General features: G+C 64.5%; 1 protein-coding gene across 1 annotated transcript; it reads right to left on the bottom strand.

The window, feature by feature from the left end:
* Positions 1-98: 98 nt before the first annotated feature.
* Gna15 (G protein subunit alpha 15) lies at positions 99-20,699 on the bottom strand. Its single transcript, XM_078028425.1, has 7 exons — positions 20,435-20,699; positions 13,206-13,390; positions 11,019-11,173; positions 10,584-10,712; positions 7,982-8,111; positions 3,252-3,405; positions 99-904 (listed from the first exon to the last, which is right to left on the bottom strand). Exons 1-7 carry the CDS (start codon positions 20,577-20,579, stop codon positions 678-680), a joined length of 1,125 nt encoding a protein of 374 aa, XP_077884551.1. The 5' UTR covers positions 20,580-20,699; the 3' UTR covers positions 99-677.
* Positions 20,700-27,821: the final 7,122 nt, after the last annotated feature.

The raw sequence follows: 27,821 nt of genomic DNA, 5'->3' as shown, positions 1-27,821 counted from the left end.
CTGCTTCCCAGGCCCTTGCCGCCATGGCACCTGGGCGGGTCGCTGAAGGGGGATGGGGAGGGCAGGAGGCTGTGGACACACCCCAGGAAGCCCCGACCTCAGGTGCTTTCTTTAATGTCTACCCCGTGGGGGGCCGGTGGACGCGGGGAATAAATACAGAGGCTGTTTGGAGCAGGAGAGGGACCTGGGGCCTCGGGTTCCTCCTCTGCACACCGGGGCAGGACGCCGTGGGCCTGGGGCTCTGGAAGGGGGCTCTGTGGTGGCCGCCGGGAGGCCCCTGACCGGCCACCTGTCCTGGGTGAGCGCCATCTGCGGGGATTCCTCCTGCTTCCACCAGAGGGCGCCAGAGCCCACCCCGAAGGACGGCTCCTTTCCCTCACAGAGTCACCCAGTGACGGGGCCAGAGGCCTCCCACGCAGCCTCCCACCAGGGCCTCACCTTCCCCCCCCTGGCACCCCCACCCCCGAGGCCATGTTGTTCCTCCCTTTCCAAGGACGTAGCTGGAGTCCAGGAGGTCGGCGGGGACGGCTGACCAGGCGAGGGGCAGAGGAGAGAGGGCAGTGGTGGGCCGTCCGTCCCTCCAGTCCCTCGCATGAGGGCCTTCTGCCTCCTGGCTCTGGGCCGGAGCGACGGGCATCTGGGGTCCATCTCCACTGCCCACCGCCTGCCAGGGGTGGTCACAGCAGGTTGATCTCATCCAGGTAGCGGGCCAGCACCGAGTCCCGCACGTCCTTGAAGACCTTGCGGATGTTCTGCGTGTCCGTGGCGCACGTGTAGTGGCTGAAGAGGCGGCGGGAGCGCGGGCCTCGCTTGCTGCCCTCGGGGCCGTCCACACAGCTGGCGTACATGCCCGTGTACATGTCCAGGATGAACCTCTTGGCCGCCTCCGCGTCCTGCCGGGGGCCTGGGAGGGAGGCGGGGGCATCAGGCAGGGCCCCCTCTGTGGGCATCGCTGGCCAGGTGACCCGGCCCAGCCCAGAGCCCCGCGGGAAGGCTCACCAGGACCCGTGATGGGAGGGGGCAGTGGGACTCGGTCCTGGGACTCTGGGCTGCACCGGGGGTGGGGGTTCGGGATCCCGGAGCTGCCGAGGCCAAGGGACGGAGGGACCTCCGTCAGCCGGGGCCACCCCTGGACGGGCACCTCGGGGCTGGGGACGCAGGGTGGAAAGCACAGCGTGACGCGGGCTGCCCCAGGGCCCCCTGTGCTGCGGTGGCTACCCAGCTGCCAATGGGTCAGTCCCCGATCTCCGCCAGCTGGGGCGGTCAGGGCCTCGCGGGGCAGAGACAAGGAGGCCGTCACGGAGGGCCCCGCACTCCAGACGCGCCTCCCCGGGTGCCAGAGTGGCTGGGGCTCCAGCTCCAGGTCCTCACGTCCGTCCTGGGTTCAAGTCCCGCCTCCCGCTGACCCACGCTGCCTGTCAGCAGGTGGCCGCTGTCCTGAGCCTCGGCCTCCCGTGTCTGGTCCCCTACACTGGGCTTCCAGATGAGGACAAAGGGCGCCCGGCCGAGAACTCCCCTCAGGCGGCCCTCCATGGTGAGGGGCCAGCAGCTGGTGACGTGCTCTGGCCACCGAAGAAGTCCCTGAAACCATCCCCTCCCCTGCTCCCACCCTCCCGAGGCCAAACAGACCCTCGGGCTCAGCTGGGAAGAGCGGAGGGCGTCCAGGCCACTGTCCCCCACCTGGCCTCAGCCTCCCAGACCCTCGACCTTGTGGGTGTGACCGGCAGAGACTGGCCGCGGGGCTCCGTGGCAGCAGGGCCGGGGGCAACCCCGGCAACCCCTCAGAGGTCATGTTCGTGGACCTCTGACCTGCTGCCAGGCAGGCCCTGCGAGCCTCTTCTACTGGGGCTCACTGTGACTTGGGGTGAGATAGTGTCCCTCAAACTCTGTGTCCTCCTGGACCTGAGAGAGTGGACTCTGGGGAGCGGAGTATCATCAGATGCAATTATTTAAACGAAATGGGGTCAGACTGACGAGGGTGACCCTAAGGCCAGTGGTTGGTGGCCCTGTGGCAAGTGGAGACGCAGGTGGTGAGGAGGTGGCCGTGCCACGGGGGCACAGCCATGGAGCCTGCGTCTGTGGACGAGGAACAGCGAGGGGGCGCCCCCGGGAGGCCGCGGGGCAGCGGGCCACACCCTGACTCCGCCCCAGGCCTCGTGGGCAGGGTCCACTGAGCTCTGGAACCCCCCGTTTTGTGGCCTGAGGCTGTTGGTGGGGACGGAGCTGCAGCCCGCACGTATCCCTGTTTATACCCAGAGGGTCTCGCCAAGTGGCCCAGGCTGGCCATCCCCCTGCCTCAGCTCCCGAAACTGCTGGGCAGACAGACAGGGTGACCGCACGCAGCCTTTGCTGTCCTCGGTCACAGTGGGCCGAGGACATGAAGACGGCTCGTCTCCAAGAGGGCCACCCATTCGTCCTGCATCTCTGGGTACGCCGGGCCCCTCCTTTTGAGCCGGGGCTCACTGGCGTGACATGCTGGGTGACAGCGTGGGACGAGGGCCATCCCGGCCGTCTGAGCCCGGTCTCCTTGGGCAGCCCACGCCTGGGCGCCGTCTGCGAACCTGCCTCAGCCATCCTGCGGGGGAGCCCCGTCCACAGGCGGCCACGAGCTGGATCCGGGTGCAGCATGGTGGGGACAGGGGAGCAGGCAGGCAGGGGCCGCCAGGGGAGGCCGCGAGGACAGGTCCAGCGCCCGCCGGGAGGCCTTCCTGGAGCTGTTCCTCGGCGGTGCCTTGTGGGTCGGGACAAACAGCCCAGCTCAGCTCTCCCCAGAGCTTGACCCACGAACCCAGGAGCCAAGTGAAATGGCCGATGGAGAGGGCGGCCTGTGGACGGTTGGGCCCTCGTCACTAAACAGGTGACCCGCCCTCGCCCCCGACCTGGTGTGGTGCTCGGGGAAGGAGCCGGCGGGTGCCCTGCTCCTGCCAGGCCTGACCTCTGACCCTCCACCCGCGTAGCCAGCCGTGCACGTCCGGGCAGGCCGTGGAAAGCGCCCACGAGAGCTGAGGCGCCCGGGCCGGGGGGCGTCGCCTGGGCCTGGCATGCAGAGGCCCTGGGTCCACCCCACACCACAGAAATAACAAGTAGGTGACGTCACTAGAACTCCTTTCTGCCAGCTGCCTCTGGCGTGGGCCTGTCCTCTGGAGCCCCCGCCGAGGGGGGGACTCAGGCTCAGAGGTCGGGCAGCGGGCGGCTCCGGTCAGGACTCGGTCGGGTCCTGCTGCGGCCCCGGGGGCTGTGGAGTCACTCACCCTGGAAGCTGGGGAAGTAGGTGGCCAGGTGGGAGGAGGGGATCTTCTCCTCCAGGATGTCCGTCTTGTTGAGGAAGAGGATGACCGAGGTGCTCCGGAACCAGGGCAGCTCCAGGATGGTGCCGAACAGCGCCAGGCTCTCCTTCATGCGGTTCTGCAGGGGCGAAGGCAGCTGGTGGCCTCGGACCCTGGCCCGGGGAGGGGGCCGGGGGCGGGGAGGCCTGGCGGGGCTGTGCCAGGCCGAGCAGTGTCCTCCCAGCGCCTGTGTCCACCTCATAGGGCCATTACAGGGAATTCCTGTAGATGAGGTCATGGGGGGTCCTGATCCCATGTCACCGGTGCTCGGGGGAGGACGCTGGTGACAACGGAGATGTACGTGGCCATCCACCACCTGGGGGCTCCCCACGCTCCCCGCAGCATCAGGAGCCAGCCCTGCCCACACCTGGGCCCACGTCCTGCTCCCAGACGGCGGGGACTAAGCCATCTTTGACGCCCCCCCTCTGGGCAGCTTGAGTTGAGAGACCCCAGGACCCAGCACAGTCCACACGGCGGGACCCGAGGGGCATCTGTCCACGTGCCCTGAAATAGCTCTGTCCCATTCTGAAAGTGGGAGTCCCAACGCCTGACCCTCAGCTTCCCGGGCTGAGCCCCTGCGACCCGCCTCCAGGGGACCAGGTGACCCAGGGCTCCTGCTCCGCTGTCACTCAGGGAGACACTCCTGCGGCACCTGGCCCTGCCACCCTGTGGAAGGGGCGCCAGCCTGGCAGGTCCCAGTCCCGGGATCGCAGGACCCCCAGTGAGCGTGCGTGGCTGCAGGTCCCTGGGTCTCAGTGTGACTTGCTGAGGGTGTGCCTAGGCATAGTGCTGAGCCACAGTGTGGCCACCTTGGGCAGGACGGTCCTCCTGAGTGCCTCAGGCAGTGTCAGGTCAGGGTGCAGAGGTCCAGCCACGAGAGGGCAGGGGGAAGGGCGAAGCCGCACCAGGCATCCACTGGGCCACCCAGAGCAAGGGGCTCCCACGGGCATGGGAGCTGCGAGTGCAGGTCCCCATATGTGCAGGTCCCCGTGTGCAGGTCCCCCGTGTGTGCAGGTCCCCGTGTGCAGGTCCCCCGTGTGTGCAGGTCCCCGGTGTGTGCAGGTCCCCCGTGTGCAGGTCCCCTGTGTGCAGGTTCCCGTGTGTGCAGGTTCCCGTGTGTGCAGGTCCCCGTGTGCAGGTCCCCCGTGTGTGCAGGCCCCCCGTGTGTGCAGGTCCCCCGTGTGTGCAGGTCCCCCGTGTGCAGGTTCCCCCGTGTGCAGGTTCCCGTGTGTGCAGGTCCCCCGTGTGTGCAGGTCCCCGTGTGCAGGTCCCCCGTGTGTGCAGGTCCCCCGTGTGTGCAGGTCCCCCGTGTGCAGGTCCCGGTGTGCAGGTCCCCCGTGTGCAGGTCCCCCGTGTGTGCAGGCCCCCCGTGTGTGCAGGTCCCCATGTGCAGGTCCCCGTGTGCAGGCCCCTCGTGTGTGCAGGTCCCCGTGTGCAGGTCCCCCGTGTGCAGGTTCCCGTGTGTGCAGGTCCCCCGTGTGTGCAGGCCCCCTGTGTGTGCAGGTTCCCATGTGCAGGTCCCCCGTGTGTGCAGGCCCCCCATGTGTGCAGGTTCCCATGTGCAGGTCCCCTGTGTGTGCAGGCCCCCCATGTGTGCAGGTTCCCATGTGCAGGTCCCCGTGTGCAGGCCCCCCGTGTGTGCAGGTTCCCATGTGCAGGTCCCCGTGTGCAGGCCCCCCGTGTGTGCAGGTCCCCCGTGTGCAGGTCCCCCCGTGTGCAGGTCCCCCTGTGTGTGCAGGTCCCCCGTGTGCAGGTCCCCCGTGTGTGCAGGTCCCCCGTGTGTGCAGGTCCCCGTGTGCAGGTCCGCCGTGTGTGCAAGTCCCCTGTGTGCAGGTCCCCATGTGTGCAGGTCCCCCGTGTGTGCAGGTTCCCGTGTGCAGGTCCCCCGTGTGTGCAGGTCCCCCATGTGCAGGTCCCCCGTGTGTGCATGTCCCCCGTGTGCAGGTCCCCGTGTGTGCAGGTCCCCCGTGTGCAGTCCCCCGTGTGTGCAGATTCCTGTGTGCAGGTCCCCCGTGTGCAGGTCCCCGTGTGCAGATTCCCGTGTGTGCAGGTCCCTGGTGTGTGTGTGCAGGTCCCCCCGTGTGCAGTCCCCCGTGTGTGCAGGTCCCCCGTATGTGCAGGTCCCCATGTGCAGGTCCCCCGTGTGTGCAGGTTCCTGTGTGCACGTCCCCCATGTGCAGGTCCCCATGTGTGCAGGTTCCCGTGTGTGCAGGTTCCCCCGTGTGTGCAGGTCCCCCGTGTGTGCAGGTCCCCCATGTGCAGGTCCCCCGTGTGTGCAGGTCCCCGTGTGTGCAGGTCCCCGTGTGCAGGTCCCCCGTGTGTGCAGGTTCCCGTGTGCAGGTCCCCGTGTGCACGTCCCTCGTGTGCAGGTCCCCGTGTGCAGGTCCCCCGTGTGTGCAGGTCCCCCGTGTGTGCAAGTCCCCCGTGTGTGCAGGTCCCCCGTGTGTGCAAGTCCCCGTGTGCATGTCCCCCGTCTGTGCAGGTCCCCGTGTGCAGGTCCCCCGTGTGTGCAGGTCCCCTGTGTGCAGATTCCCGTGTGTGCAGGTCCCCTGTGTGCAGGTCCCCGTGTGCAGGTCCCCCGTGTGTGCAGGTTCCCGTGTGCAGGTCCCCCATGTGTGCAGGTCCCCCCGTGTGTGCAGGTCTTCCCGTGTGTGCAGGTCCCCGTGTGCAGGTTCCCGTGTGTGCAGGTCCCCCATGTGTGCAGTCCCCCGTGTGTGCAGATTCCTGTGTGCAGGTCCCCCGTGTGTGCAGGTCCCCATGTGCAGGTCCCTCGTGTGTGCAGGTTCCTGTGTGCAGGTCCCCCGTGTGCAGGTCCCCGTGTGCAGGTCCCCGTGTGCAGGTTCCCATGTGTGCAGGTCCCCCATGTGTGCAGGTCCCCCGTGTGTGCAGGTTCCCCATGTGCAGGTCCCCATGTGCAGGTTCCCGTGTGTGCAGGTCCCCCGTGTGTGCAGGTCCCCATGTACAGGTCCCTCGTGTGTGCAGGTCCCCGTGTGCAGGTCCCCGTGTGCAGGTCCCCCCGTGTGCAGGTCCACCCAAGTGTGCAGGTTTCCCGTGTGCAGGTTCCCCGTGTGCACGTCCCCCGTGTGTGCAGGTCCCCCGTGTGCATGTCCCCTGGTTGTGTAGTCCCCCTTGGTGTGCACGTCCCCCCGTGTGCAGGTCCCCCTGTGCAGGTCCCCTGGTTGTGCAGGTCCCCCCATGTGTGCATGTCCCCTGGTTGTGAAGGTCCCCCCGTGTGTGCATGTCCCCTGGTTGTGCAGGTCCCTGTGTGTGCATGTCCCCTGGTTGTGCAGGTCCCCCCGTGTGTGCATGTCCCCTGGTTGTGCAGGTCCCCCCGTGTGTGCATGTCCCCTGGTTGTGCAGGTCCCCCCGTGTGTGCATGTCCCCTGGTTGTGCAGGTCCCCCCGTGTGTGCATGTCCCCTGGTTGTGCAGGTCCGCCCGTGTGTGCATGTCCCCTGGTTGTGCAGGTCCTCCCGTGTGTGTAGGTCCCCTGGTTATGCAGGTCCCTGTGTGCAGGTCCCCCATGTGTGCATGTCCCCTGGTTGTGCATGTCCCCTGGTTGTGCAGGTCCCCTCATGTGTGCAGGTCCCCTGTGTGTGCAGGTTCCCCCCGTGTGTGCAGGTCCCCTGGTTGTGCAGGTCCCCCCATGTGTGCATGTCCCCTGGTTCTGAAGGTCCCCCCGTGTGTGCATGTCCCCTGGTTGTGCAGGTCCCTGTGTGTGCATGTCCCCTGGTTGTGCAGGTCCCCCCGTGTGTGCATGTCCCCTGGTTGTGCAGGTCCCCCCGTGTGTGCATGTCCCCTGGTTGTGCAGGTCCTCCCGTGTGTGTAGGTCCCCTGGTTATGCAGGTCCCCGTGTGCAGGTCCCCCATGTGTGCATGTCCCCTGGTTGTGCATGTCCCCTGGTTGTGCAGGTCGCCCCGTGTGTGCATGTCCCCTGGTTGTGCAGGTCCCCCCGTATGTGCATGTCCCCTGGTTGTGCAGGTCCGCCCGTGTGTGCATGTCCCCTGGTTGTGCAGGTCCTCCCGTGTGTGTAGGTCCCCTGGTTATGCAGGTCCCCGTGTGCAGGTCCCCCATGTGTGCATGTCCCCTGGTTGTGCATGTCCCCTGGTTGTGCAGGTCCCCCGTGTATGCAGGTCCCCTGGTTGTGCAGGTCCCCTCATGTGTGCAGGTCCCCTGTGTGTGCAGGTTCCCCCCGTATGTGCATGTCCCCTGGTTATGCAGGTCCCCGTGTGCAAGTCCCCCATGTGTGCATGTCCCCTGGTTGTGCATGTCCCCTGGTTGTGCAGGCCCCCCATGTGTGCACGTCCCCCACGTGCAGGTCCCCCCATGTGTGCAGTCCCCCTTGGTGTGCAGGTCCCCTCATGTGTGCAGGTCCTCTGTGTGTGCAGGTCCCCCCGTGTGTGCATGTCCCCTGGTTGTGCATGTCCCCTGGTTGTGCAGGCCCCCCTTGTCTGCACGTCCCCCACGTGCAGGTCCCCCTATGTGTGCAGTCCCCCTTGGTGTGCAGGTCCCCTCATGTGTGCAGGTCCCCTGTGTGTGCAGGTCCCCCCGTGTGTGCATGTCCCCTGGTTGTGCAGGACCCCCTTGTGTGCACGTCCCCCACGTGCAGGTCCCCCCATGTGTGCAGTCCCCCTTGGTGTGCAGGTCTGGGGCCCACCTCCTGGCTGTTCTCCTCCAGGCACTGGTCGTACTCGCTCAGCGAGGCCAGGTAGATCAGCGCCATCACGTTCTCGAAGCAGTGGATCCACTTCTTACGCTCCGACTTCTGGCCACCGACATCCACGATCCTGCAGGGACCCAGCGCCTCCGTCAGCGCTCGGCCCGGCTAGGGACGTCCCAGCCCCCCGCACCAGGCACTCCTCGGCACAGCCCGGTCAGGATTCGCGCCAGTGTGGACGCCGCTGGGGAGCCACACGCGCCCCCTGGGCAGGGAGCCGCCTCCACCGGCTTTACAGGAGGCAAGGAGGCTCGGGATGGGACAGGCTGTCCCCAGTGTCCATGGCCAGGGGCTACTGCTTTTGCCCACGTCAGCGAGAGCCCTGGATCCACCTGGCTCTGGCTGGGTGACATGGGGGAGGTGGTCACGTGACCCCAGGACAATGGAATGGGCCCACAGACTGAGTTCTGGCTGGCCGTGGGGTGTCCAGTGAGGGTTCCCCAGACAAACTGTCCTGTCTGTCCCCCGCCCTGCACACCACAACAAAGCCCTCCCCTCCCCTCTTCCTGTTCCCTCTGCTCTGAAAGTGGGTCACTGATAGCAATCTGCATGTCATTTCCCGGGGGATGCAACCGTCACTCAGGAAATGCCAGAGCGCAGGCCTCGCAGAGCCCAGCCAGAGGCCTGAGGGAGAGCAGGGACCTGCCCCCCGGACCAGAGGGGACATCAAGGCTGGACACCCAGCAGCTGGACCGCAGTGGGCACTGTGTCACTTGACACCTGACCCGCCTCAGAGTCCCTCACGCACCATCCCAGAGCAGGATTAAGGGACAGTGCTTGGGCACGGGCCTCTGCAGACCAACAGGGGTCGGCGACTTGCCCGGGCGTCACTACAGGTGTCACCTCCCCTCCTGGGCCCCTTCCCACTGGCCTTCACTCTGTTCATTAGCTCTCTCAACGGCCTGAGAGCATCCCACGTCTCCTTGACTGACCCGTCCTCTGTACGCACAGCGCCAACCCCAATGCTGAATATCTACCCACCCACCATCCACCACCCACCCACGGCCCACCCACCATCCACCACCCACCCACCATCCACCACCCACCCACCATCCACCACCCACCCACGGCCCACCCACCATCCACCACCCACCCACCATCAATCATCCATCCACCATCCACCATCCATCCACCATCCACCCACCATCCACCACCCACCATCCACCATCCACCATCCACCCACCATCCACCACCCACCCACCACCCACCCACCATCCACCACCCACCATCCACCATCCATCCCAACCATCCACCCACCATCCACCATCCACCCACGGCCCACCCACCATCCACCACCCACCCACCATCCACCACCCACCCACCATCCACCATCCATCCACAATCCACCATCCACCCACCATCGATCATCCATCCACCACCCACTCACGACCCACCCACCACCCACCCACCATCAATCATCCATCCACCATCCACCATCCACCCACCATCCACCATCCATCCACCATCCACCCATAATCCACCATCCATCTACCCACAATCCACCATCCATCCACCCACCATCCACCATCCATCCACCCACCAAACACCATCCATCCACCCACCATCCACCCACCATCCACCATCCACCCACCATCCACCCACCATCCACTATCCACCCACCATCCACCATCCACTATCCACCCACCAAACACCATCCATCTACCCACCATCCATCCACCCACCACCCACCACCCCACCATCCATCCACCGTCCACCTCCTTGCACCTTTCCAACCTTTCACCCACATTGCCACCTTCTGCTCTTGACCCTGGGCTGAGCAAAACGGCAGAAGACTCGCGCTCCTCCCCTTGACCCTTTCATTGGCCGCCATTGCTGGACGACCCCAGCAATGACGTCCTGCCCTGGCCCCTCACTCTCTTCAGCTCAGGCCTTCATCCAGCCACTTCCAGATGTGCCCAGGTCCCTGAAACTCAACCCCTGTGGCTTCATGGTCTTACCTCGTCACCCCTACCCCGTTGGCTCCACTGTGACTGTGACAGGAGCTCCCAGGCAGTGGTCCTACTTCCTGTTCCAGTTCCCACACTTGCCTAGTCTGCCTGTCCTGCCTCTGCAGCAAGTCTCGGTCCTCCTGTGCCAGCCACTGTCCCGGCCTCACCTACCCTTCCGGCCTCTTTCTCATCTCCTGCCTCCGGCCTTACCCCGACCTCTCGTCTTCTCCTGATATTGACCAGAGATACCCCCGAGCTCCCCAAGCCTTGAGGTCATCCCTCTGGCCTAGCCCTGACCACACGGCCTCTGTTTTCTCTTCCCTGGCAGCCCCTGAGGGTGGGGACCAGTAAACTCCTATCCGTCCTTCAATACCCCACACCAGTGTCCCTCCTCCAGGACACCTCTCCTGGGGCCCTGGGGCCTCGCCCAGGCCCCTCCAGGCCCCAGTCCTGACCGCACAGGGGCTGGAGGGGTCACCCCCTTGGAGGCTGGGAGCCCAAGCTGCTCTTCACTCCCCAGGGACCAGCTCCTTGTCCCCTCTGCAGGAGCCCTCCGCAGGCCAGCTGGGGGTCCCTGCAAGTTGGGCACTGACCGCAGTTTGGTCTTCTGCACGGAGAAGCAGTACTCGTTGATGCCAGTGGTGGGCATGCGGCTCCGCAGGACGTCCTGCGCCGTGGGGATGTAGCCGTCCTCGGTGATGCGCTCCAGGTGGGACAGGTAGCTGTGGGACCAGAGCCCGCGGCCCGTGTTGCAGCCTGTCCCTTGGCTGTTCAGCCCCAGGACACAGCCCCAGGAGGCGCGTGAACGCGAGGACAGGGCCCCCAGCCCCTCACCCTGGGCGTGCGGTGTCACCTCAGGAGCAGAACCGCCCCAGGGAGAATGTCGCCCTGTTGGGGGGCCACCCACGCTGGCCTGCACTGCCCAGCTCTGGGGGGGGCCGGCCCCTGGCCTGGGTCCACGGGGGCTGCTCCTCTGACTCTCCCTGCCCCCAGCCCCCCACGCCCATGGCCTGCCACCCCAGACTCACTACACTGCCGAGTCCAGCAGGTGGAACTCACGCCGGCGCTCATAGCAGGCCTGGACGCCAGCATCCTGCCACAAGTACTGCACGGCCACCGCACAGCGCTGCTCGAACGCGGTCACCTTGTAGGGATCCTGGCTCATGACCAGGCTGGCGTGGTGCTGGAGAGAGACACGGGGGGAGGGGTCTTAGAAGTTCTAAGCTCAAGCTGGGCCCGGTGGCCACGCCTGTCATCCCAGTGGCTCAGGAGGCTGAGGCCGGAGGATCAGGAGTTCAAAGCCAGCCTCAGCCTCAGCAACTCCGCCAGGCCCTGTCCCTAAATAAAATATAAAAACGGGCTGGGGTGTGGCTCAGTGGTGAGTGCCCCTGGGTTCAGTCCCTGACACCAAAAAAAAAAAAAGACCTCGATAGACGGAGGATGCGCCACGTTCGTGGATTGGGAGGCCTGGTATTCACAGGTCGTTGGCTCTCCATCGACTGATGTGCATTCGATGCAGTCCTGATCAGAGTCCCAGAAAGGTAGTGGGGTGTGTGTGTGTGTGTGTGTGTGGCAGAGAGAGGAGGCACATTGTTTCTGACACACACGAGGAGTAGGAGCAGCCCAGCCGCAGAGCGGCCCTGGGAGGGGCCTCCGTGGGGGACAGGCGTGTGCACTGAAGGGCAGGTCAGCAGAGCCAGAGAACAGACAGGGACCCAGCCCCGAGCACCCGCGGCCCCGACTCATGGCGGCACCGGGGCTGACGTCAGTCAAGGGAGGACCGTGTCCTCGGCATGGTGACAGCCGGACGCCCACAGGACAGAAGGGACAGGGAAATTGCCGCCCGCCTCACGCGCTGCACGACCGACCCCCGTGGAAAGTCGAGCCAGAAGCGGACAGCGGAGCCGGACCGAGAGATGGGCAGGAACGGGGTCTCCCCACAGGCCCAGGTGGACACCGACGCACACCAACAGGACTGGCCAGAAGAGATGGAGACACTGGACTCACGGGGAGGAAGGCTCTGTCCCGCAGACACCTTGACAACAGAGGGAGGGCGGACGCTCTGGGGTCCAGGACACGCAGGATGGGTCACAGGTCAGGGAGGAAAGGGCTTTGAAGAGGGCGTGAAGCGGAACACGGGCAGAAGGCATAGCGGCTCGGGGGGAGGGGGACGCGGGAGGCCGAGGGCTGTCCCCAGCATCCAAAGCCACGGGGCAGGTGCCCGCTTCTCGTGCCATAAGGAGACGCAAGCCAGCAGTGAGCTTGCCACAAGGAGACGCAAGCCACACCAGGACCCCTGCACCCCGGGGCCCAGGAGCTGGAGGGGGGTCCCCGCCTGGGCTTGGGCAGGTGCTGGAAGTGTGGAGGTGGGGTCCCAGGTCACTGGGGACTGCCCAGCCCCTTCACCTTCCTCTTGTTCAGTCCCCAGCCCCGAGATGGGTGCCCCTGCCCACAGCAGCCCCGAGCCACGGGCCACACGCCATGGAGGGGGGGCCCAGGGGAGCCAGAGTCACCCCCCCTCGTCACTCTCCCAGGGAATAAAGGGCTGGGGGACCAGCCTGCCCAGGGGACCGGCTCCCGGAGCCACCCACCCATCAGAGCGACAGACTTCCCATATCTCCCGAGATAACCCGACGTCCAGCGAATGGGATGGCCACAGGGCCACGCCTCTCACAGTGCACACGGGCCCAGCAGGCGAGGCCAAGTGACCGCCTGGTCCCCACAGGCCACCCGGGGAGACGGACGGGGCCTGTCCTCCCAGGAGGTGACTGGGGAAGGGGCCTCTGGCGACAGGCCTGCTGCCCGCCCTGCTCCCCCCGGGGCGGTGGCCCACTCGGCTGCTGCCTGGAGTCCTGTCCTGGCTTTTTAAACCGTGGACGTTTTTGTGCCTCGATGGGGCTTTTGTCTGATTCTGAGACAGGGCCTGGCTGGGTCGCTGAGGCTGGCCTGGAGCCTGCGGTCCTCCGGCCTGGGCCTCCCAGTCACTGGGGGCAGGTGCGGCTCCACGCCTGGTTTCGGGAGTCCTAAGTCCCTGAGGTCCCGGCCCCCCAGGGCACCACCACTCACCTGGGACAGGACTGGAGTCAAAGCTCAGAGCTTTTCAGATTTCAGACTCGTTTCGTGACACAGACGGGGACACCAGCTCAGCCCAGGCCTCTCAGGGTCTGGTGGGCTCCCCACCTGGTCTGGGGGTGCGCCCTGCCTCGGGGGCTCACCTCGCTCTCGGGCCTGCTGAAGGGGATCTGCAGCCTGCCCATGGCCTCGATCAGGGCCTGCATGGACACAAAGATGTTCTGGTAGACCAGCGGCCGGAAGCCCCGGCGCTCCTCCTCCGAGTAGCCGTTGCCGTGGATGATGCGCATCTGCTTGATGAAGGTGCTCTTGCCGCTCTCGCCAGGACCTGGGGACACCCACAGAACCAGCGCTCAGCCCCTGCCACAGGGCACCGGGCAGCCAGCCGGACGCTGGACCTCACCCTCGCTGTGTGCCCTGGGCCGGTGACGCCGAGCCCCGGCCTCCCCCCGGGGAAGTGGTGTGGGGGCTGCAGAATCCACCGTCCAGTCTCCCCACAGGGGTCAGCACCCTGCGGCCCGCAGGTCCAGCCAATTGCCTACTGCGCGTGGCTGGCCAGTTTACGCACTCAGTGTGGTTTTCTCCAATTCCGACTCTTGTTGGGGTTGCAGTTCCCGCATTGTAAAAAGACCGAGTCGAAACAGTAGTTCACGTCGCGTGAAAATCACGTGAACATCGCATCTCCGCGTTCACGACGCAGTTTTAAAACACGTTGGTTTTTCAGTTGGACACCACACCCTTATTCTACCGATCCATCTCTGTGTGGTGCTGAGGCTGGAACCCAGGGCCGCGTGCTGGGCGAGGGCTGCACCCCGGAGCCCCGTCCAGCCTCACGATGGGTGTGGGAAGGGATGCAGCCACAGCCCAGCAGGAGCAGAGTCTGCCCGGCACGGAGCCGCAGGGGCCAGGGGCCTGGTGGGGCAGACGAGTCACCGCTGGCCTGGCTCGTGACGAGCCACAGAAGTGCTTTGCATCAGGACTGTGGGCTAGGATCATTCAGGGAGGGAGACTCCCAGGAGGAAATAAACCAGGACCCACAGGTCCAGTGATGTGAGGGCTGCGAGGGGCTCGGGAAGACTCCCAGCAGAGGTGACCTGCAGGTCGGGGTCTGAGGCCAGGGCAGTCCCTCTTGTGCCAAGACCAGGAAGAAGAGCCTTCTGGGCAGAGGCAGAGCCATGCAAAGGCCCTGGGGTTGGAGGGGACTGGCAGGTTGGAGGCACAGCAGGGAGCGGTGTGGCTGGGCAGGGTCCGGGGCTGTGGGAGGACCTGGGCTTGGACCCCGAGGGAGGTGGGAGCCATGGAGGGCTGTGGGCAGAGGAGGGAGAGGCCTGGTTCGGGTGCTCAAAGGCACCCTCTGCAGGGAGGACAGATCCCGGGGGTGGGGCGGGCCTGGAGCCAGAGACCAGGTGGAGGTGACCGTGCTAGTCCAGGTGGGCAGTGATGGGCTCCAAGCTGCCCCCGGGCAGCTGGGGAGAGGGGGACGTGCTGGGTGGCCATGCCTGCAGACAGGAGCAGGGCACAGGCCTTGCAAAGCTCCCGGCACAACTTGAAGGCGGCTCGGAGGAAGGCTCGGGCCCTCCCTGCCCGCCAGGCTGCACCTGCACAGCTGGCCCTGGCCTGTGACCACTCCACTGGGCCACCGATGCCCAGGCCACGGCCCGGCCTATGTCCAAGGCTGACGCCAAGACGGCCCTCTGCTTGTCCTTCTCTGCAAAGCCTCTGAGCCTGGAGGGAGGCAGGGCAGGAGCTGGCCACCGGGCCCTGGGGTACGCTGACCGGGGCCGTCCTGGGCACGGGGAGTGGGGACCAAGTCCTGTGCCTGGCCCGGGAGGGAGGCAGTTAACTCGGGAGGAACTGGGACAAGCCGTGAAAAGGGAAGGGTGGCCAGGCCAGAAAGGGGAACCAGGAGCCGGCGGACCACCACCCGCTGCCCGCCAGGCGCCCGGCAGCTCCCTCCGCATCTGTGCGGGCGGGTGGCGGCCACCTGGCCTCTGAGCCTCCCTGGTGTCCAAGACAACATCTCTCCCACCGAGGAGGACATACCTGGGGAGTCGGGACGGCTGGCAGAGTGGGCATGGGTGCAGGCGGGCCGAGGGCGGCCCTGCCCATCACCGACCCCAGCCATGGTGCTGGGTCCTGGTTCCCAGAGGGACTCGGATCCCCGAGGCTTCGGTGGGGCAGGAGTCAGCCGGCAGCTCAGCTGCGCGGCTCAGGGAAACCAGGCGTGTGCCAGTCAACTCTGCCAGGGCCACTCAGCCACCAGGCCGCTCGGCCACAGGCCTTCCCACTGGTGGGGCCAAGGGCAGACGCCATCGCGCAGTCCACACGCAGTGAGGGTGGTGAGTGTGTCGTGTGTGCTCACGCACGGTCTGAACACACGCAGCTCCCGCGCCTGTCCCCGAACAGAGCCCCCCAGGTCAGTCAGGGACGCCGTCGGGGTGGAGCTGACTTCCCATCGCCTGGTGACAACAGAGCTGGGTGCCTTCCTGCTGTCACAGCCATGCTGGTAATGCCAGGCGGGAGGAAGCAGGGCATGTGGCTTGCGGTCACTGTGGCACGTGGCACTTGAAGTGGTGCCTGGTGGCCATGTGGCCGGCTCACACCCTGAATCTAGGAGACTTTCCTGGTCCTGGGGACTGATGCAGGCTGCTCTGCTGCCAACCCACGTCCCGAGCCCGAGTCCAGTTTGAGGCAGGGTCTCAGCAAGTTGCTTCGGGTCTTGCTAAGTTTCCCAGGCTGGCCTGGAACTCAGATCCTCCCGCCTCAGCCCCCAGAGTCTCTGGGAGTCCGGCACGACCGGCACGGCCCCCGCCCGAGGTCCATACTTCACTCTGGATCGTTGTTTTAGAGCCCACGCCACTCATCCAGAGAAGGCTCAGCGTGGACCACCGCGGGGTTCGCGGCAGTGACCTCCGCCTCTCATGCTTACAGCGTGTCTCGATGGCCCAAGAGGCCACGTGGCGCGACCGACCTGTACCGCCTTGGTGTGTGCGAACGGGCACCCACCGAAGCCACCTGGCAATGCGCTCAGCGGGACGTCCCCTGGGGCACAGGAGGCAGGGGCAGGAGGATGCTCTGAGCCCAGAGTCCACGGCCCACAAGACCACGGAGGAAGGAACGGGGAGGGAGGCTCCACCCGCCCCTCGTTACTGTGCGTGCGCATGTGTGCACGTGTGTGTGAGCATGTGTGCACGTGTGTGAGCATGTGTGTGAGCGTGTGTGCACGTGTGTGTGAGTGTGTGTGCACGTGTGTGTAAACGTGTGTGCACGTGTGTGTAAACGTGTGTGAGCATGTGTGCACGTGTGTGAACATGTGTGTGAACGTGTGTGAGAGCGTGTGTGCACGTGTGTGAGCGTGTGTGCACGTGTGTGAGCGTGTGTGCATGTGTGTGTGAGCATGTGTGCACGTGTGTGAGCATGTGTGTGAGCATGTGTGCATGTGTGTGTGAGCGTGTGTGCACGTGTGTGAGCGTGTGTGCATGTGTGTGTGAGCATGTGTGCACGTGTGTGTAAACATGTGTGTGAGCGTGTGTGCACGTGTGTGTGAGCGTGGCAGAGACCGCGAGTAGTACAGGAAATGGGGCGCGACGTGGCCCTGCACAGGAGAACCCAGGGGCGACCTCCAGGGCATGAAGTTATTTCTCAGTAAAAAGTCGGGAGAGAAGGGGCCCGAGCGCCAGGTGAGGCCCGGAGCAGGGAAGGTTTGTGGGGGGACGTCCGGAGGCCTGCAGTCCAGCCAGCGGACACCGAGACGTGCCGCGTGACCCCGCCCCACCCCTGTGGCCAGGGCAGGGGGTCTGCAAGGTGCCACGGGGGGCTGGAGGGGGTCACATCTAAAATCAAGCCACGTAAGAGGTCCCGGCGGGGCGCGGGCCAGCAGGTCGGACCCTCCGCTCCGCACAGAGACACAGACAATAAGGGCTGCCCGTCCACGGCGACAAACAAAGGTGACAAAAGAAATCACCTTAAAAACAAGCCAAGGCTCCCAGGCAACGGCGCAGGTCCCCCCTGAAGCTCTGGGGACCTCCCAGCGTGGGCCTCGGGGGCCACTGCGGCTCAGGCCAGGACTCCCTGCAGCTGGGGGGAGACCCCCGAGGGCTCCTGCAGTGGACGGAGGCGCGGCCGTGGGGAGACGCCTGCACCCCGCGGGGCTGGCAGAGATGGCCGTGGGCTCCTGAGCACCGTCCTGCCCCAGCCTCACCAGGAGAGGCTGCTGCTTGGCCTCTTCTCACGGGGAAATGAGTCTCAGCTGGGCAGGGCACGGCCCTAGGTCTGCTGGCCGCCCAGCTCCCCGGTCAGTGCAGAGCTGGGCCCCGAGGGCGGGCAGGCAGGCGCCTTGTGTGAGCTGCGCCCAGCCCCAGGACCCAGGGTTCTAACTGAACCCGCTTCTGTCGAGCCTGGCCCTGTCCTGACTGTCATGTCCTCGCGCTCACGGCAGCGGGTGTGAGGCCCCAGCAGAGGCCCCGCGGGTCCTCCTCATTCCTCAGACTCCCTCTGTTTTCCACTCTCAGGGGATCAGAGAGCTCAGGTGACGCGCCCAGGACCACACAGCGAGGAAACAGGAGGAAACCAGACCCTGGGCCAGCGTGTCACCGGGTGGTGACAAGACATTTCCATGCACACTGGGCCGCCAGGCAGTCCCCTGGGAGCCGCGTCGAGGCCTGCAGCAGGGGACGGGCTTCGACCTCTCTCCTCTACCTGGTCCCCAGAGGCACACGCTAGCGGCCATCCCGCGGGAGCAGGCCCTGCTGTGGAGGTGCCGTGGACGTCAACCTCCCGAGTTTCATCAAAGGCAAAAATCACCATGATGACCATGACAATCGTTGGCGGCTCACAACGCGGGCTCTGGGACTTGCGGATGGACTGTAGCCAGGGGACCCTGCCTTTGCCGCCTGTCACCGTCCTCCCGGGCAGAGGTGGGGTCTGCCCTAGGGCACCTGAGGGCCCAGGCTGCGAGAGCAGCTGTCATGGCGGGTGCCGAGCCCCGGAGTCACGGGGCACTCGCGGGCCTGGGGAGCCGGGGAGCCAGGCCTGCGGAAAGCGGGCAGGGGGCTGGCCACGCGGCCTGGCTCCCGCCCAGACTTGCTGCTGGGCCTCAGTGTCCCTCTCTGTCACTGGGGTTTGTGGCTCTCCTCCTCCTGAGGGACGGCAGAGCGGTGAGGAGTGCAGACGGCCACCACTGGGTCCACCTCCCTGGCCTCCGCCTCGCGGCCCTGTGGACAGTGGCTCCTCCTCTCCCCACGGTTGGGGACCGTCTCACCTCCACCCAGCACTTGGCCAACTTCCTCAAAAGGATCAGTCATCGCCAGGAGAAAGCGTCACTTTTAGATTCGATTCCTGTTTTCAGGGGGGTGTGGAGGCAGCCCCCAGGCGGGGGGTGGGGACAAGCATCAGCGGGGGCCGGCAGAGGGGCTTCCTGGTGTGTGGCTGGCGGAGCGCCCTGCGCTCCAGGAAGACGTCACACGACCCCTGGGAAGATCCTCCGAGTCAGGAGCCATCCCGATTCATCCTGCCCTGCAGGGCTCACCCTCCACCGGGGCGGACAGCTGTGGGCTGCGCCCGTGTCCACCGGGTAACTGGAGAGATGAGCCGTGAGGCCCCCACAAGTGAGGACGAGTCTGGAAGAGGGTCAGAGGAGAGGCCACAGGACGGTGGCCCTCAGGGCAGGGGTGGGAGACCTCTCCCAGGGTGCTCGGGCGGAGGCCTGCCGGGAGTGGACGCTGGGGGAAGGGGGCCGAGCGCGCGGCGGCCCTGCGGCGGGAAGGAGGAGCCCGGACGCTGCAGACAGCTCTCTGAAACCCAGGAGCCCCTGCCTGCAGGTCCAGGGGCGGGGGCAGAGACTGTCCAGCACCGAGGGTGCAGGGGCATCACTATGGATCCTACAGGCAGCAGGAGCGCGTCGCCACACACGGAGGACGCAGGGGAATGGACAGTCTTTGAAAGACTCCAAGGGCCAGAGCTCCCTCAAGGATTAGTCGATGCCCAGAAGGCCCCCAGGAATAATGAATAATGACACGGACGTCCTCTGGGGTGGGCGTCAGGGCTCCAGTGGATGACGTCACACAGAGATGGCATCTATCACAGTCCCCGAGTCACAGAGACAGAGCTGGGGATGGAACCCAGGACCGCTCTGCTCAGGGCCACATCCCCAGCACGTCTCATTTTATCCTGAGGCAGGCCTCAAACTTGGGACCCTCCTGCCCCACCACCCAGGCCCTCAGGGTCACAGGTGTGCCACCGTGCCCAGCGATGATCAGAGCCTTGATCAGACACCTCGCAGGCTCAGGTGGTGTCTCTCTTCGTGCCGCCAAACATCAAGGAGAAAAGGAAATGCTCATCGAGGAAGTCAGACACTGCCCCCAAAGAGTCACCGGAAAGTACCAGAGTGCACCTGGGCGGGGGGTGCCCGAGTCTGGATTCCGGGCCACACCAGAAGGGAGCAGGGAAAACTGCGGTAGTTCATCGGGGGGTGGAGGCCAGGGTTGGAAGGACTCCCCATGAAGGTGCCACCCCAGCCTGCCTGCCCACTCTGTTCCTCTCTCCCCTCCCGGGGCGGCCTCTTCCCACGGGGCGGGAGAACGTGGCCCCACAGTGGGTGGCCAGCCTTTTTGCCCAGGTCAGCCACACGTGAGTTCAGAAGTCCTGACTTCCAGTCCCAGCCCAGGACTCGGGGGGACCCAGGTGACCCTCCAAACCTGGGGTCCTCTGAGCAGGGGACAGTCCAGGGAGCAGAGACAAGGGCCCTGAGGCCTCAGAGTTCAGACTCTTGGAGCCTCAGAACCCTGGCCACCACCAACTCCAACTGCCCGCGCCCCCACTTCCTTGCCCTGTCTGGTTTTGTACTAAGCTTCTTGCCGGAAGTTTCTGTCGCGGGGTTTACCCCATGAATGGGTGCTCCTCGCTGCCCGGCAGAGGCCAGGCAGACCTGCTTCCCTCCTGCCACCCGGCTCGATAAATCAGTCTCCAGTGGATGAATGAACTGCCCGCCACCTAGTCCTGCGGTCCTGGCCCAGGACACCCCTGGACAAGCCCTCCTTCCAGGGCAGCGGTGCCAAGCAACAAGGCGAGCCTGGCCTCGGAGGTGGAGGAGGAGGCCGGCGGCCCCTCCCTACGGCCGGCCGGGCGGGTTGTGCACCTGGGCTCATCCTCATTCCCGTGCCATGACACAGGCGGGCAGGGCGTGGTGGGTCTGCCCTCGCCGGTGCCCTGCCGAGCCTGGGCGCGGGGCTGCCGCGGACCTCTCGAGAGCTCGGCTTTTCCGCCCGGTGCCCGGGCTGTGGCACGGTCTGGCCCGGGACGGCCGCGGCCTCCGCCCCGGCCTCCGCCCCGGCCTCGCCAGCCTCCCCGCCGCCGGCCTCCCCGCGGCGCTCACCCAGCAGCAGCAGCTTCAGCTCCCCGCGGTCCTGCCTCTTCTGCTCCAGGAGGATCTTGTTGATCTCCTGGTCGATCCGCGCGGCCGTCTTCTCCTCCTCCGTCAGGCACCAGGGGCAGCAGCTCCAGGCCAGCGACCGGGCCATGCTGCGGGGCCTCAGCGGGCACCAGGCGCATCGCCCCGGCCGCCGCGCAGGGCACCCAGCGGCGCTCGGGGCGGCGGGCTGCTCGTCGCCGGGCCCGACGGACGTCCCTGCGGCCCGCGGGGAGCCGCGCACGAGGCCAGTGCTGGGAGCGGGCGGGCGGGGCCGGGAGGCGGAGGCGCGGCGCCCGCCCCCTCGACCTGCCCGGGCGGCGCGACAGGTTGGCGGCCGCGCGGGCGCAGGGCGCGGGCCCGCCGGAACCCCGGAACCGCAGCCCACCGCGGCGGGCGGGCTCCTCTGGCTGCCCAGGGCCCCCGCCCAGTGGCCCCCTGCCCTCTGCTCCTGGGGACTTCCCCACGGCAGGCCAGGCGCCACCAGCGGCCATGCGCGTCCCACAGCTGAGGAACCCGAGGCCCCGGGCCGCGGACACCCAGCCTGGACTGCGGACCCCAGGGAGCTCACCCCCAGCCCGGGGCAGACCATGGGGGCGGCCCGTTTACCAGCCCGCGGTGCCGAGGCATGGCGCTGGGCACCCAGGGCACCCAGGGCACCAGGAGCCTGGCCAGCCGTGGCCACCCCTGGAACTCCAGCGACTCCGGGGGCTGAGACGCTCAAGTTGGAGGCCACCTCAGCAACTTCGTGACACCAGATAAAACAAAATCAAAAGGTCTGGGATGTGGCCCAGTGGTGGAGCACCCCCAGGTCCAATCCCAGTGCCAAAATAAGAAGGAAATCAATTCCATGAAGATATGGGAGCCTGGGGAATGGCGGCCCATTCTGGGAGGTGCTGGCGGGGGGTGTGGGTTTAAAGAGGTGCAGGGGTGACCCCCGGATCTGGAGGGGCCAGGCCTGGGGATTGAATCTGGGGATCACAGGGTTCTTCCCACCAAGAATTCAAGGCCTCCCTGGCCCCACCCCCACCCCACCCCCATCCCCCGCTCTAGAAGTAGGATGGGGGTGGGGTTCTGGGCTGCTTTCTAGAGCCACCCCAGGAGGGGGTTCTCCAGTCCACAGACCCCCCCCCCCCGCCGCCGTGTGTGCAAAACCCCCTTTGAGGAGCCCTAGGAAGTTTTGGTTCACGCACCCCCCAGCTTCACGTAAGTGGGGGCCCTGGACCCTTCACAGATGGGGCAGTAGCAAGGCCCAGAGAGGGTGAGTGTCATGCCCAGGGCCCAGGGCCAGGGGACACTGTCAGCAACGGTCCCTCCCTCCCACCCTGGGCTGGCAGAGGCTGCGAGGGGCGCACGCCCAGGGAGGCCCAGCCCCGAGGGACGACCTGCGGTTTCCTTGCTGTTGATTCATAGTGAATGGCAGATGGGAAGTGTGCTGGGGCCCTGCCGGTCACCGGGGCCAGCAGGCACTGCCCTGCCCACCCTGCCCAGCCGGATGGCTGTGAGGACCATGCCCCCCAAAGCTGGAGACCCCGGGTGACTTGGCCACTCCGGGGCAGGTGAAGAAGGCAGAGAGCTGAGTGGCCCCAGTGGCCAGGCCCGGCCAGCAGAGCCGGAGCCCCGGCCTGGGCTGAGCCGCAGCTGGGACACAGAGGCCCCCCTGCTGGCCGCAGTGTGGACAGGACTTGAGACCCTGTGCCTCGGTGGCTCCCACTGTCCTCGGAGCAGATGGCCAGTTCCTGCCTCTGCCTGCGGCGGCCGGGACGCCTCTGTCCAACTCTCCAGGTTTAAAATAGCCCTCCTCCCAGCTGCCCAGCGGCAGAGCTGCTTCCTGTGCACAGGCTGGGGGGCCGGGCCTGTCATGTGCTTGGGCTCATCTGGAAATGCAGGGAGCAATGTGGGCACAGACGTGGTTTCTAAATGGGGACAAGGGGCGGGGGTGGAGCTCGCCGGGGAGTGGGCACTTGACCCCAGGGAGGCCCTGGGTTTGACCCCAGAAATAAAATGAAATGAATGAAATAAAACAGAGCAAAACAGAGTGTCAACAGGAGCAGGTGACGGGAGCCCTGGCCCGGGGCCTCGGGGCCACCGTGGGGCCCACGCCTGCTTCCCCGCAGCCCCCAGTGCCCCTCAGTGCCCCCCAGCAGCCCCATTTTCTGACTTCCAGGCCTGCGTCCTGTCCTGGGGTACTTTGTGGTGATGAGGTTCACTAGGGTTTTGTGGTGGTTCTGGGGCTGGGGACGGAGCCCAGGGCCTGCACAGCCTGCCGCTGAGCCAGCCACCTTCTGAGAAGGCCCGCTACGCGGGGCCACCCACCGAGTGACAGCGTGGCTCCAGAGCCTGGGCCCGTGTGGGCGCCTGACTTGGCGGAGGCCAGCTTTGCAGGGCGCCAGCTCCCATCTCAGGCTGGCGGTGTTCCAGGTTTCCAACAATCTTCTCCCCTGCCTTCTCCCAAGAGTCCTCCGCTCCCTCTTCCATCACCTTGTGTTTAGTGCTCACTTTTAGTTGTGATGGGCGCGGTTCTTCATCTGTCTCTATGTGGTGCTGAGCATGGAACCCAGGCCTGGCCCGTGCAGGTGAGCGCCCACCGCTGGCCCCGCCCCGCCCCGCTCCTGTTTTACACTGGGCTGGGTCACCTTGCAGAGTTGGCCTGTGGGGACGGTGGAGGTGGAAGTGGAGGTTTCTCTGCGGAGCCTCTGGGCCCTGGCCGCACCTCTTCACCGGCCGCGGCCTCCTTCCAGGCTGGGCTCCACAGTCGGATGTGACCACTGAGGTTCCACAGGCGCGATGCGCCCACCTGAGGGGCCGCGAGGTGCAGAGGTTACCCCACACCCTGGGTGTCTGTGGGGCGTGGGCCCCACTCAGCCAGCTGAAGCCTGAATGCACAAAGGCCGGGAGCGGGGTTCCTCCGCCTTCAGACAGACTGTAGCGTGGGCTTCCGCGGGCCCTGACCTCCCCACGCCTGGGTCTCAGCCCTCCTGGCTGCGGGGATCGGCCCATTAGGGCTCCCGGGTCTCCACCAGGGCTCACTGCAGTGCTCGCACTCAGCCTCCGCGACCGTGTGACCCGTGTCTATCATCAGTCTGTGTCGTCATCCATGGTCTGTCACCGCCCCCCGGCAGTCCACCCTTCGGCCCTCTCTCTGGAGAGCACTCACACGCTACTCTTCAAATAGGGAAGTCGTTGCTCCAACTCTCTTCTTGCTCACGCGTGTGTGCGAGTGTGTGCTACTCTAGTTCCTTTAACTCTCCACAGACATTTCGGATCTCCTGTCCGCGTGTGCACAGAACCTGTTGGGGTCACGACCGGGACGGCGCCAGACCTGTCGATGTTCTGAAGAGTCGGTGTCAGTCCACGGACGTGGACGCTCTTCCATGGGGCGCTCCTCCGGTTTCTCTCGCATTCAGACTCGTCCTTCTTTCACCCGTTGACACAGAGGGAGTTTGCTTTGGGGATCTATTGAATTGTTTTCAATTTTCATTTCCAGTTGTTCACTACTATTGTATGGAAATGTGATTGATTTTTACATATGGATCTGTTTAAAATATTCATTTTTTAGTTGTAGATGGACACAATACCTTTATTTTTTTATTTTCTGTGGTGCTGAGGATCCCACCCAGTCTCACGCGGGCGAGGCGAGCGCTCACCGCCGAGTCCCAGCCCCAGCCTGCACACAGGTGTTTTATCTGGCAACTTTGCTAAACTCACTATTAACCCAGAATCTTTTTTTCTTTTTGTAGATTTCCATGGATTTTCTAAGTAGACAGTCAAGTCACCTGTGAATAGAAACATTTTCTCTTCTTCTTTCCCATCTCGCTGACGTTTGCTTTCCTTATGGGGCATGTTTAGGACTCCCAGCGTGGGGGTGACTAGGGATGGGGACTAGGGCATCTTTGCCCAGTTCTTGATCTTAAGGGGAAAACATCAATCTTTCACCGTTAAGATGATGTTAGCTGTAGTTAGTGTGTGTGTGGGTGTGTGTGTGCATGTGCATGTGTGCATGTGTGCGTCTGAATGTGTGTGTGTGTGCATGTGCATTGTGCATGTGTGTGAGTGCGTGTGTGTGCGCATCTGTGTGCGTGTGCATGTGCGTGTGCATGTGTGTATCTCTGTGTGTGCATGTGTGTGCATGCATGTGTATGTGTGCATGCATGTATGTGTGCATGTGTGCGTCTGAGTGTGTGCATGTGTGTGTGCGTGTGAGTGCATTGTGTGCGTGTGTATGTGTGAGTGTGTGTGTGCGTGTGTGCATGTTGCGTGTGTGCGTATGTGTATGTGTGCATATGTGTGTGTGCATGTGTATGTGTGAGTGCATGTGTGTGCGTGTGTGCGTGTTGCGTGCGTGCGTATGTGTATGTGTGCATGTGTATGTGTGCGTGTGTGTATGTGTGTGTGTGCGTGTATGTGCGTGTGTATGTGTGCGTGCGTGTGTGTGTGCGTGTGTGTGCGTGTGTATGTGTGTGTGTATGTGTGTGTGTGCATGTGTATGTGCGTGTGTGTGCGTGTATGTGTGAGTGCATGTGTATGCGTGTGTGCGTGTTGCGTGTGTGCGTATGTGTATGTGTGCATGTGTGTATGTGTGTGCGTGCATGTATATGTGCGTGTGTGCGTGCGTGTATGTGTGAGTGCATGTGTGTGCGTGTGTGCGTGTTGCGTGCGTGCGTATGTGTATGTGTGCATGTGTATGTGTTTGTGCGTGTGTGTATGTGTGTGTGTGCGTGTGTATGTGTGCGTGCGTGTGTGTGCATGTGTGTGTGCGTGTGCATGTGTGTGTGTACGTGCATGTATGTGCGTGTGTGTGTGCGTGCGTGTGTGTGTGCGTGCGTGTGTGCGTGTGTGTATGTGTGTGTATGTGCATGTGTGTGCGTGTGTATGTGTGCGTGCGTGTGTGTGCGTGTGTATGTGTGCATGCGTGTGTGCGTGTGTGTGTATGTGTGCGTGCGTGTGTGTGTGCACATGTGTATGTGTGCGTGCGTGTGTATGTGTGTGCGTGTGTATGTGTGCATGCGTATGTGTGCGTGCATGTGTATGTGTGCGTGCGTGCGTATGTGTGTGCGTGTGTATGTGTGCATGCGTGTGTATGTGTGCGTGCATGTGTATGTGTGCATGCGTGTATGTGTGTGTGCATGTGTGTGCGCGTGTGCATGTGTGTGTGCGTGTGTGCATGCGTGTGTGTACGTGCGTGTGTGTGCGTGCGTGTGTGTGTGCGTGCATGTGTATGTGCGTGCGTGTTTACAGTTCTCTGGACCAGGTGGAGGGAGTCGCGTCTGGTCCTGCTGGCTGAGGAGATGCCGTGTCAGGCGCGCTGTCCTCCTCCATCCTGGGACTGCGTTTCTTAGGTCGGAGCGTCCAGCAGTTTTCATTGATGTTTTCTCTGTTCGACTCCCTCCTCCCAGGACGAGCCCCAGGAGCTGCTGGACCTGGTCTGCTGGATTCATGTTCAGGGGATGTGCTCCGTGCTTCCTGAACTGTCCTTACGTCATGTCGGTGTCAGGATGATGCTGGCCTCAGAAGGAGCTGGAAGTGTCCCCCGTGTCTCCTGGGACAGACCAGGTTTTGATGCTGTCTGTCTCTTCAGCGTTTGGTAGCGCTCACCACGGGAAGCAGGTGGCCCGAGGATGTGGCTCGTTCCTCTTCCTTGGGGGGCCTTGTGTAGGACTCTTCTGGCTCCCCACTTCTTGAGTGGGTCTTCCCAGAAATCTGTCTCCTCTAGGATGTCCAACTTGTGTCCATGCAGTTCTTGGTAGTTTTTTGCTTTGGGTTTGTTTTGTACCAGGGGCTGAACCCAGGGGCGCTCAGCCACTGAGCCACACCCCCAGCCCTCTTTGTTTTTTATTTAGAGACAGGGCCTCTCTAAGTTGCTGAGGCTGGCTTTGAACCCGAGATCGTCCCGCCTCAGCCTCCCGAGCTACTGGGGTTGCAGGAGAGGCCACTGCACTGGGCAGTGCACACGGCACTAAACGTGACCCTATTTACAGCCGACGGACTGAGTACAGTGTCGTACAGCTTTTGTATGCACTGAGCAATGATCACCTCTTCCTTTCTGTGACGACCCCGTTATTGCCACGGCTGGAACCGGCCTGTCCCACCTCTGAGGCCCACCTGCAGAGACCCTTCTTCTTTTCTGATGTAGGTACCTTAATGCTATGAACTTTCCTTGAAGCACTGCTTAGCTCTATCCCAGAAAAACTTTTGAGAAAGGGTCTTTATGTCGTCCCAATGGCCCAAGTTTGTGAGCCCCCTCCCTCAGCCTCCTGAGCAACTGGGACCACAGGTGAGCCACCACGCCTGGCGTGCGTCCTGCACATTTTATTAGATTCTAGTTTCTTTCATTCGGTTCAAAGTATTTCTATTTCTCAAGGCTCTTGGGCCCATGGACAATGCGGGAGTGGGTTGCTTAGACCCGGGTTTGGAGACTTTCCAGTAATGATCCCCCAGTTGGGCTCACAGTTCCATTCTGTTGTGGTCAGAGGAGACGCTCTGAGCAAGTCGAACAGCTCAGGTCTGTCAGGTCCTTGGGACCCTCTGTGTGGCCGTGGGGCCTGGACGCGCACCCCCCTGCTGCCGTGGAGAGCTGGGGCTCCGCAGTGTGGCTGGCGCTGCGCTCAGGGCTGGCCTCGCTGCCGCCTCGAGGTGTAATTGTGGATCCACTTTCCTCTGGGCTCTTCCCACTCGTGTCCTGCGAGTGCAGGTCCGGGGGGCTGGGCAGTGCCTCTTTACCCCTGGCTTTTCCTTTCTCCCTGCTCGCGCGCCCCAGCCAGCCCTCCCTCGACCCCCTCCTCAGATTGACAGCAGAACCCAGAGACCCCTTGTTAATTCTGCTGCTGGGTGTGCCCAGAACTGCACGCAGCCCCCTGGCAGATGCACGTACACCTCCGCCCACAGCTGCGCGGCTCACAGCACCCAACTGTGGACACAGTCGGTGTCCACACAGGGGATGGGTATGGTGAGGGCGACGAGGGCTCCCTCCGAGCCTGCTTCCCCTTAGAACGAGGGTGACCGGAGGCCTTCCCTCCAGGGTGGGCACCAGACAGGCCAGGCGCTGCCTGGGGCGAGGCCTGCTGGACACACTGGCCTCTGCTACTCCCTCCCCAGGTCCCATCGTGCAGACACTCCATCTCTGCTTCTGCGGCCTGGTCCCCGGCACCAGCAGCTCACCTCCCACCTGCGACCCCCAGCCCGTCCTTCCTGCTCCAACCACCAGAGGGCGCTGTGAGCACCTGAGCGGGGCCCTCCTCTGCCCTCCCAGGCTCCCACCTCCTTGGGGTCAAAGCCAAGTCCTCCCTGCCCCCCGCCCCACCCCTCCCGCCACGCCCCCGCCTCTGCTCCAGCCACAGGGCTCCGGAGCCTCCAG

This window comes from Ictidomys tridecemlineatus, chromosome 2 (assembly GCF_052094955.1).
Source record: "Ictidomys tridecemlineatus isolate mIctTri1 chromosome 2, mIctTri1.hap1, whole genome shotgun sequence".
Classification (NCBI taxonomy): domain Eukaryota; kingdom Metazoa; phylum Chordata; class Mammalia; order Rodentia; family Sciuridae; genus Ictidomys; species Ictidomys tridecemlineatus.
The sequence above is the reverse complement of the archived record's forward strand: the minus strand, read 5'-3'. Positions and strand labels throughout refer to the sequence as shown.

What these genes read in the sequence shown, in the direction of transcription:
- Gna15 (XM_078028425.1), bottom strand. Translation starts at nt 20,579, where the DNA reads ATGGCCCGGTCGCTGGCCTGGAGCTGCTGCCCCTGGTGCCTGACGGAG. An exon ending in TCAGCAGGCCCGAGAGCGAG is followed by an intron (nt 11,174 to 13,205) that starts GTGAGCCCCCGA and finishes GTCTCTCTCCAG; the next exon opens with CACCACGCCAGCCTGGTCAT. An exon ending in TGGAGGAGAACAGCCAGGAG is followed by an intron (nt 3,406 to 7,981) that starts GTGGGCCCCAGA and finishes TCGCCCCTGCAG; the next exon opens with AACCGCATGAAGGAGAGCCT.